General features: G+C 40.1%; 1 protein-coding gene across 1 annotated transcript in view; it reads right to left on the reverse strand.

Moving 5' to 3' along the window:
• PHACTR4 (phosphatase and actin regulator 4) overlaps positions 1-10814 on the reverse strand; it is a 141934-nt gene that overhangs the window by 90236 nt on the left and 40884 nt on the right. Inside the window, exon 2 of the mRNA XM_012645904.1 lies at positions 5017-5069. Coding sequence (XP_012501358.1) covers positions 5017-5032 — 16 coding nt within the window. The 5' untranslated portion in view covers positions 5033-5069. The remainder of the gene's footprint in view (positions 1-5016; positions 5070-10814) is intronic.

Below are 10814 nucleotides of genomic sequence, written 5' to 3' on the forward strand. Positions count from 1 at the left end.
TCTTTTTAAAGCTAACAACATAGTGCCCAGGTGCCCTCAGTTTGTCTTGAATAAATGCTTCTATATTTCTTCTTTCAACATACTTCGCTGCCTAATGAGCTCAGGATACTCATTTCACCCCCCAGAAGTGTCCTTTAACTGACTCCTGAAAGCTATAGGAAGGTCATGGTCAATGTAGGAGAAACCACAGAGCTAGCTGCTCACTCCCTCTGACCACATTTCTGCCAAATGTCCAAGACGCGGTCTACACTAGAAACATGTCCAATATAATTTCCAGGATTAAGTCCTGACTTTGCTCAAGATTTCCACAGAAGGGACTGTGTGAACTTCAGGAAACCGGAGCAAGTATGGTACAATCACTGGGGATCCCTGAGCTCTTTTCAGGAGTCTAAGAGGTCAAACTAAAATGTAAGAATAATAATTTGTTTGCCTTTTCCACTGTGTTGACACTTACATTGATGGTACAAAAGCAATGGTGAGCAAAACTGCTGGCTCCTTAACACAAATCAAGGCAGCAGCACTAAACTGTAGCAGAATTCATTGTATTCTTCACCACTACACAGTTAGTTAAAAACAAACCCCATTTTAATTAAAAAAGTCCTTGATAAGCAATAAAAATTACTAGTTTTAATAAATCTCAACCTTTCAATATGTCTTTTTTACTATTGTGTGTGGTGCAACAGAAGTGTGTATAAAGCACATTTGTATACTTAAGTATGATGGTTATCTTCAGGAAAGGCACTTGTATGACTGAGCTGCAAGCTGAACTAGCCAGTTTTCTTCATGAAATACCATTTTCACTTGAAAGAATGAATGACAAACAAGCTTAGATATTTGACAGACATTTTCTCAAAAGTAAGCTTGTCACTAACAAAGAAAATTGACAATGTTTGTTGCCAATGATATAATTCCAGCTTTCAAGTGAAAATTAGAATTTTGGAAAATTTATATCCAGAGTGAGCTTGACAGCTTCCCAACCTTAAAGATTTTTCTGATGAGACTAATAGTGGTATTGACAGATGTGATATTTAAATATTGTATAATGAAATGCATAAGCATCTGTCCATGTAGGAAAGATCCTAGAGGCCTTAGGCCTGTCCCACTGGCACTTGATGGGTAAAAATCCCTCACTATTTTTATTTTCAGAATACTACAGTAATTATTTAAAAATATATCTACATAATTGTTAGCTAACTTGATTGTAACAAAATTTTCACTCCATGTTATAAGAAAAAGATAAACTCATTCTACACTCACAAATTGTTCTTTGTCAAGTCACACTGAGTACACCAAATTCTTATCATATATAACTAAAAAAAATCAGAATACAATTTAGAAGGAAGAATGGAGACAGAGAAGGAGGCTAGTAGTTAAATATAACTATGAATCGTTTCTATTTTTCTCTAAAATCCACATGATGAATGCAAATGTTAATTTACAAACTCCAAGTATAAAAGAAAAATCCTCTCGCTAGCAAAGAACTCAAATTTTTATCTATCTTAGGAAACAATCAAAAGCATATTTCTTGGTACCAACTTAACATTGTTTAAAAAAAAAGAGAAAAGGTCGGGCACGGTGGCTCACGCCTGTAATCCTAGCTCTCTGGGAGGCCGAGGCGGGCGGATTGTTTGAGTTCAGGAGTTCGAAACCAGCCTGAGCAAGAGCGAGACCCCGTCTCTACTAAAAATAGAAAGAAATTAATTGGACAACTAAAAATATATAGAAAAAACTAGCCAGGCATGGTGGCGCATGCCTGTAGTCCCAGCTACTTGGGAGGCTGAGGCAGGAGGATCGCTTGAGCCCAGGAGTTTGAGGTTGCTGTGAGCTAAGATGACGCCACGGCACTCTAGCCCAGGTAACACAGTGAGACTCTGTCCCCCAAAAAAAAAAAAAGAGAAAAAAGCACTTTTACTTTATCTTTCAATTGACCACTGGCCAACTATAACTTCCCTAGCAACTCACACTTTTATACTCTCTAGTAAATTTAAGTTATATTTAAATTTAATTTCAGTTGAATTTAATTAGTTTAATAACAAATCTAATTAATTAGGTTATACTGGGTATAAGTTATTTGTACTTAAGTTAGGTAAAGCTAGGAGGTTGGAAAGAAAACTAGTTTCCAGTAAAAATCCTGGAGTTGTCATGGTCATTACTCCAGTTATTCATATAAACGAATTCTTCAGAATTTGTCACCAGGGCTGGGCAGGGTGGCTCATGCCTGTAATCCCAGCACTTTCGGTGGCTCGAGACAAGGAGTCTGACACCAGCCTGGGCAACATAGAGACTCTTTCTCTACAAAAAATTTAAAAATTAGCTGGGGGTGGTGGCATGAGCCTGTAATCCCAGCTACTTGAGAGGCTGAGGTGGGAGGATCACTTCAGCCCAGGAGTTCAAGGATGCAGTGAGCTATGATCACGCCACTGCACTCCAACCTGGTGACAGAGTTAGACTCTATCTCAAAACAAACAAACAAACAAAAAATTGTCACCATGCCACTAAAATAAACTCAATTTACCAAATTCTTCATAAATAATTCCCTCAAGAATTAAGTTGGTAATGAAACTGTAAAATTTATGAATAAGTACTGACTGCCCTCTGGTGTTCAAACTAAGGAATAATCCTGTAAACTACTCTTCAGGGAAAAAAAAAAAAGCCCAGGTCCTAAAGAAGTCATCTAGGGTCATTAAAATGAGAGGAGAAATTCTGATCTTGCAAGGTTTTAAACAGCAGTCGTTTAAAAGCAAGACAAAAACTATTAATCAGAACTATCCGATTACTAGTACCAGTAGCCAAAGAGCCTAATCTCAGTCATCAACTGCAACTGGGCAAGAACAAAACATAAATTTGGTAACATTTTTACTATACTTCCTCAACTTGCGCTGGCATAAAAAGGGAGGAAGGGATTCAAACTTCTTTCTACATGATAAAGAATCGGAAAAGGCTTGAATCAAATGCTTCCTCTAGGGGGGCTGGGCGTGGTGGCTCACATCTGTAATTCTAGCACTCTGGGAGGCCGAGGTGGGAGGAAGGCTTGAGCTCAGGAGTTCGAGACTAGCCTGAGCAAGAGTGAGATCCCATCTCCACTAAAAATAGAAAAAAATTAGCCAGCCATGGTGGCATGCACCTGTAGTCCCAGCTACCCAGGAGGCTGAAGCAGGAGGATCACTGGAGTCCATGAGTTCAAGGCTACAGTGAGTTATGATCGTGTCACTGCACTCTCCAGCTTGGGCAACAGAGTAGGGTCCCATCTCTTAAAAAAAAAATTGGATTCAACACAGTAAATGACTTTGTAGTCAAAAAGGCAGACATCAAACCTTTGTGTATCTCGATTTCCCTTACTCATGTTGCTAGATGTTCCCTTACTCATGTTGCTAGATGAAATATGATATACAGGCAAAACTTAATTAGAAAAACTATACATGCCTGCTATTATAATTATGGCCATGTTACCTTTCACTGGCCAAGTACTAATGAAACTCTACAAAGCACACTTGTTTCTTAAATACTAACAGAACTACATTTCTAACCAAATAGAAGTATATATAAGTTACTGGGTGATCAAGATAGAGAACTTTAAATTTCTTTTTTTTTTTTTTTTTAATTTCTCATTTTAATATGCTGAATGATTCTTGTTTTTATTTGAGATAACTAACACACTTGAGCAGTGGGTCTCAAAGTGTGGTCTAGGGACTCCTGGGGATCCCCACTGCTCTTTCAGGAGGTCTCTAAGGTCGGAACTATTTTTTCAAACCATTTTTTTTTTGAGACAGAGTTTTACTCTGTTGCCCAGGCTGGAGCGCAGTGTTGCAATTATAGCTCGCTGCAGCATCAAACTCCTGCACTCAAGCATTTCTCCTGCCTCAGCCTCATGAGTAGCTAGGACTACAGGTGTGCACCACCACGCCCAGCCCCATTTTTTAAACTGATGCATAGCAGATGTACATAGTTTCAGAATACACATGATAATTTAATACATCAATTTGTAAAGATAAAATCAGTGTACTTCAGATATCCACCACCTTAAATATTTGTCTTTTCTTTTTGCTAGAAACATTGGAATTATTCTCTTCCAGCTATTTTAAAATGTACAATAGATAGAACTATTTTTTGTAATAATACTAAGATGTTATTTGCCTTTTTAGTCTCATTATCTCCCAACTGTACAGTTGATGGATCTTCCTTCCAGAGCCTAAATGGTATGTATTATAATAACACAACAGATTGAATGTAGAAGCAGATATGTGAATCCAGCTCTATTCTATTAAACCAGACATTAGAGATTTACAAAATCATGAAATATTCTTCTTGGCCAGGCGTGGTGGCTCATGCCTGTAATCCCAGCACTCTGGGAGGCCAAGGCAGGAGGATTGCTTGAGCTCAGGAGTTCAAGATCAGCCTGAGCAAGAGCGAGACCCCGTCTCTACTAAAAATAGAAAGAAATTAGCTGGACAACTAAAAATATATAGAAAGAATTAGCCAGGCATGATGGTGCATGCCTGTAGTCCCAGCTACTCGAGAGGCTGAGGCAGAAGGATTGCTTCAGCCCAGGAGTTTGAGGTTGCTGTGAACTAGGTGGATGCCATGGCACTCTAGCCCGGGCAACAGAGTGAGACTGTCTCAAAAAAAATAAATAAATAAAATAAAATATTCTTCTCATTTTTATTTTGAGAGCTATTTTTCATTAAAAAAAGTTACATGTGTAATATATAATGGGTTTATCAATGTTATTTTTAAACGAATTGATATTTTTAAATTTCTTGGGTTTAATTTATCAATTAGTAAATATCAGTAATATCAGTAAACATCAATAGATATTAAGTCATACAAACAAAACGCCCTTGGAGCTCTCAACTATCTTAAAGTGTATAATTGGATACTGAGAGCAAAAAGTTTGAGAATTACCAATCTAGAGAGTAGCATACTGAACATGAAAGAATAATTTGTTCTCACAGCTTTAATGGAGGTGAGGATATAACACAAATATCATTTACTAAGAAAAATGAAGGTGATACTCACCAAATTGATCTTCCATGCCACTATTAACCAGTTTAGGAGGTGGAGTACAGTTTCTAAAAAGAGAAAAAGGTAAATTATATGCTTAAACAAAATCCATTACCTTTGTAAAGGAAAATGAAATCAATCACCCCCTAACTCCTTATGCAAAAGGGAAAGTCAAGCCTGGAGGATTAGTTATGCAACACCTCCTTCTGAATGAGTAACTGTTACTAACATTGTGCATTGGCCAGATCCTCATGGAAAGGTAAAGGCCTCAGGCATCTAAGGAGAAGTGCCCCAGCCAACACTTAATAATTCTTTGCTGGCCTCCCATAAACAAAGGCAGGCCAATTGTAACTTTAGGTCTGCAGTCTACGTCTGGCTTCTAACTGGAATTTTAAAAAAAGGTGATTAGGCCATGAGGGCTCTGCCCTCATGGATGGATTAATGACATCCTGGGGAGAGTGGGCTAGTTATAATAATAAAAGCTAGTTCATCCCCATCTTGCTCTCTCCAGGTCCCTTGTCCTTCCATCATGGGATGACACAGCAAGAAGGCTCTCACCAGATGCAAAGCCCCTAGACCTTGGACTTCTTAGCCTCCAGAATTGTAAGAAATAAATTTCTTTTCTTTATAAATTACCCAGTCTGTGGTATTGTTATAGCAACACAAAATGGACTAAGAAAAAGAAAAAACAGTAACTATAATGACAATGGAATCGAATAGTTATTGCTAAACTCCATTGGTGCTCTAGGAAAAGATACCAAAAAGATGAGAGTGATTAACAGTCAACTGAAAGCCAAATGTGAAAGCCACAGGGCCTCCTTGGTAACTTACAAAGAGGCTCTTTTCTCCAGTAGCAGGACAGAAAAAGCTGAAGACCAGGCCCAGGAGTGAATCATTAGAGCAGCCCAGCTCCGAAGAAGGTTACTTTTCAGCCAAGGGAGGTGTGTTATACCAATCAGGGTCCTGATTGGGAAAGAATGAGAATCTAATACATGAGATGAAGCCATCTGAGATGATGCCCATCCAAAATTTCAAATGCCTAGATAAATGCTTAACCCCTGAGAATGCAAAAGTAGGCCACTCTCCCCATATGAGCTAGCACTCTCCTGCTGTATAACTATAATGCATAGGCCTCCCCACCTTACTTCCCAAAAAACAATGCCCCCTCAGGTTTTGCCACCATACCCCCTAGCTAACCACCATGCCTCCTAGCTAACCACCATGCCTCCTAGCTAGCAGGCCCTTAACTTGTAATAAGTAGGTCACAGCATAACCCAGCCTGGATGTGCTGGGCTTGTTAAGGTCAGAAAGGAACTATAAAGTAAAGAAGCTGCAAGACCTAGCCACCATGTACTGGCAGGAGCCAGGAGTACACCCATGACCAAATTCTGAGGGTGGTTGAATATACATGCACTTGAACATAATATAAGATTGAAAAGGGAAATGTTACCAACCACTCTTTGGAGATACAGGATTTAATAGCCGGGCAAAAACCCCGGGATACGGAAGAAGGATTGCTTGAGCCCAGGAGTCTGAAGTCGCTGTGAGCTAGGCTGACGCCACGGCACTCTAGCCCGGGCAAGAAAGTGAGACTCTGTCTCAAAAAAAAAAACAAAACTTTTTTTTTAAGAGGCAACTTTCACTTTAATAAACTTTGCCACTTGCTGCTTCAAAACTGTCTCTTGCTTTCACTCTTCAATCTTGAGAAGACAAGAACCGAGGAGTTTGACAGCCGGTTAACAATACCACTTTCCCTAATTCTGACAAGCTGGAAACCCTGGCCTGAGAAAAGCATGGTGACCAGTGATTTAGATCCCTCAGGAATGAGGGTTTGGGTCCCACCACCAAGTAAGCCATCAAGAGTAGCAAAGGTGCTTGCTGAGGGCAAGAGAAATCTGGACTGGAGAGTGGTGAAGGGAGGTAATAATTATTCACTGTAACCTCCAGACCAGTTGCAACAGCAAGGGCTATAGTTCACCATATTAACTTTCCTCTTGTAAGCATCCCCCAGGAGGAGAGGCCCACCAGAATCCTGGATGAGCTGTCCCCTGAGCACATAAAAGAAAACAGATGAAGGCTGGGCACAGTGGCTGATGCCTGTAATCCTAGCCCTTTGGGAGGTTGAGGCTGGAGGACGACTTGAGGTCAGGAGTTTGAGACCAGCCTGGGCAACATAATGAGACCTCATCTCTTAAAAAAATTTTAAAAAATTAGCTGGGCTTGGTGGTATGTGCCTGTAGTCCTATCTACTTGGGAGGCTCAGGCAGAAGGATCACTTGAACCCAGGAGGAATTTGAGGCTGCAGTGAGCTACAATTGTACCACTGCAGTCCGTCCTGAGCAACAGATACTCTGTCTCTAAATGAAGAAAAAAAGAAAAGGAAGTGAAAAGACAACCCACAGAATGGGAGAAATTTTTGCAAATCATTTATCTGATAAGGAATTTGTATCTAGAAAACATAAAGAACTATAATAACTCAATAATAAAAAAGACAAATACCCAATTTAAAAATGGGCAAAGGATCTGAGTAGACATTTCTCCAAAGAAGATAAACAGTCAACAGGCACATAAAAGAATCTTCATCATCATTACCCTTCAGGGAAATGAAAATCAAAATCACAACGAGGTAAGATTTCACACCCATTATGATGGCTGTAAGACACATAATAACAAGTGTTGGTAAGGATATAGAGAAACTGGAACTCTCATACACTGCTGGTGAGAATGTAAAATGATGCAGCAGATTCGGATGAGTCTAGCAGTTTTCCAAACAGTTAAACATAGTATTTACCATGTGATCCAGCAATTCCACTCCTATGTATATAGCCAAGAGAAATAAAAACATATGTCCACACAAAAACTTGTACATAAATGTTCATAGCAGCATTATTCTTTTTTTATGAGACAGGGTCTTGCTCTGTTGCCCAGGCTAGAGAGCCACGGCATCAACCTAGCTCACAGCAACCTCAAACTCCTGGGCTCAAGTGATCCTCCTGCCTCAGCCTCCTGAGTAGCTGGAACTACAGGCACACACCACACCTGGCTAATTTTTTCTATTTTCAGTAGAGATGGGGTCTTGCTCTTGTTCAACTGGTCTCGAACTTCTGAGCTTAGGTAAATCTCCCGCCTCAGCCTCCCAAAATGCTAGGATTACAGGCATGAGCCACCACGCCCAGCCAAGCATTATTCATAATAGCTTAAAAGGAAAAACTGGCTGGGTATGGTGGCTCACATTTGTAATTCCAGCACTTTGGGAGGTCAAGGCGGGAGGATCATTTGAGCCCAAGTGTTCAGGCTTGCAGTGAGCTATGATCAGACCACTGCACTCCAGCCTGGGCAACAGAACAAGACCCTGTCTCTTTAAAAAAAAATGAAAACCACTCAAGCATGCTAAGTGAAAAAAGCTCATCACAAAGGACCACGTACTGTATGATTCCATGGATATGAAATATCCATAATAGGCAAATGTATAGAGAAAGAAAGTTAGTGGAGGCCTGTGGCTGGGGGGATGGGGAGATTGGTGAGCAGTGGCTAAAGGTAACAGCGTTTTTGGGGGAGTAATAAAAATTTTCTAAAATTGATTGGGGTGATGGCTGTATAACTTTGTAAACATATGAAAAGCCATCAAATTGTACATTTTAAATGAGTAAATTGTATGGTATGGGAATTATATCTCAAATGATGCTATTTTTAAAAAGAAGTAGATCTAAGCAACACAAGGGTGCACTGTGGATACTGTTGTACCGGCTGGATTCCCCCTTCAAGGAATGACCTGTTGCCCAAACAGCTGAGACGGCTGTAGGCAAACAGCCTACAACTGTCAATCCCTTCAGGGACTGTCTCAGGTGAGAAGAGTTGCCTCAAGGAAGATCACATTCTTCTCAGGGGTCCACATCCAATGGAGGCCAGGGTATAAGCCCAGCCATTACAGTACAACAGGAGACAACTCTAACAGACTCTTTTAGCTCCACAGCTTCCTGTGGGGTCCACTAAGGCTCCTGATCAATCTCTACTATAGCTGGACTTCACCCTCTGCCCAAATACTGCTACTCTTCCCATCCCTTCCACAGGTGTTGGTCCCAAGAGCACTTCTAATAAGAATTCTTCACATTGAACTGAGTCTGCTTCAAAGAGAACCCTTCTTACAACAGTACTTTTTTTAAAATAGGGCTTACACTGACAGTTTGCCAGCCATCTGGTACTTTCCAATTCTAATACCAACCTATCAAAATCAAAGATCACAATTTTCCAACACCACATGGTCCTTTTCACATGTTCCAAAGGACTTCATAGACCTCTAATTTCTATATTAGATTATACTGAACTCTTCCAAGCCCATAGTACTCATTTCCTTCTTTTTTTTTTTTTTTTGAGACAGAGTCTTGCTTTGTTGCCCTGGCTAGAGTGAGTGCTGTGGCGTCAGCCTAGCTCACAGCAACCTCAAACTCCTGGGCTCAAGCGATCCTTCTGTCTCAGCCTCCCGAGTAGCTGGGACTACAGGCATGCGCCACCATGCCCGGCTAATTTTTTCTATATATATATATTTTTAATTGTCCAGATAATTTCTTTCTATTTTTTGGTAGAGACGGGGGTCTCACTCTTGCTCAGGCTGGTCTCGAACTCCTGACCTTGAGCGATCCACCCGCCTCCGCCTCCCAGAGTGCTAGGATTACAGGCGTGAGCCACCACGCCCGGCCCATTTCCTTCTTTTGATTGGTGTTATTATAAAGTGGCTCCAAAGTCATTTAACTCTATCTATTGCAATGTTATACAGTACTATTGAAATTAAGTTGATATTAATCTCAACTAGATTGTCTTAAGGTAAGATATTAATTGTAATCACCAGAGCAACCACTAAGAAAACAGACTAGCTGGGAAGTCAAATTATTTAAATGTTAACCTTTCAAAAACCAGTATAAAAGACATTAGAGAAAATAAGAGATTAATAAGGGCTAGAGTCATTAGAAGCCTAAACAAAGTGTGTTCAATTGTGCAAACAAAGCTTCATTGGACCTCTCATGCTAACAGGCCTGAGATGAGCACTTTTGCTTCATATGTAGGTGGCACTGAATTGATATCTCATAAAGACGTGGAATAGTAATAATAATTAAAAACTAAAAATCTGAATTCAGTTAATGAAAATAACAGGATTTATTGGCAGATTGAGAAAACTGAAACAATAGTACCTCAACTGTCAATCACATTATCGTTATTATCACTAGACAATCGGGGGGTGTGATCCTAGGTTAGCTTTTGGAAAGTTTCAATTAACAAAACTCCTCTGTTCTTAAAAAAAAATCACAAATAGAAGCATGTCTTGCTGGAAGAATCCTATGTAGTTAATTTTTGCAGAAGAGAAGCCTACTTTGTGTCTCCACCTAACTGAATGCCTGTGTAAGACTGAAATATCCCCATTGCTTCCGTAACCACCCACATGAAGACGATGCCTGATACATATGATCACTGACACATACATTCAGTGCAGCTCTGTCTCGGAAGCTCAAGGTAAAGGCCAAAGTCCTTTCAAAAGTTTATAGTGCCCTATGGCATAGTGCCCCATGGTATATGACCATGTTCACACATCTCCCATCATGTTCAAGCACTCTCCTACTTCCTCACTAAGCTCCAGGTAGGTAAGCTTCTTTGCTGTACCTTGAATCTGGCAGGCACATTCAGGGCCTCTGCACTGGAATGTTCTTACTCCAGATATTTATTCCTCAATTCCTTTAGGTCTTTGCTCAAATATTACCTGCTCAGTAAAACCTTCCTAATCACCCTACTTTAAATTACAATTGGCTGGGCGAGGTGGCTCA

This window comes from Propithecus coquereli, unplaced genomic scaffold (genome assembly GCF_000956105.1).
Source record: "Propithecus coquereli isolate 6110/MARCELLA unplaced genomic scaffold, Pcoq_1.0 Scaffold239, whole genome shotgun sequence".
NCBI lineage: Eukaryota > Metazoa > Chordata > Mammalia > Primates > Indriidae > Propithecus > Propithecus coquereli.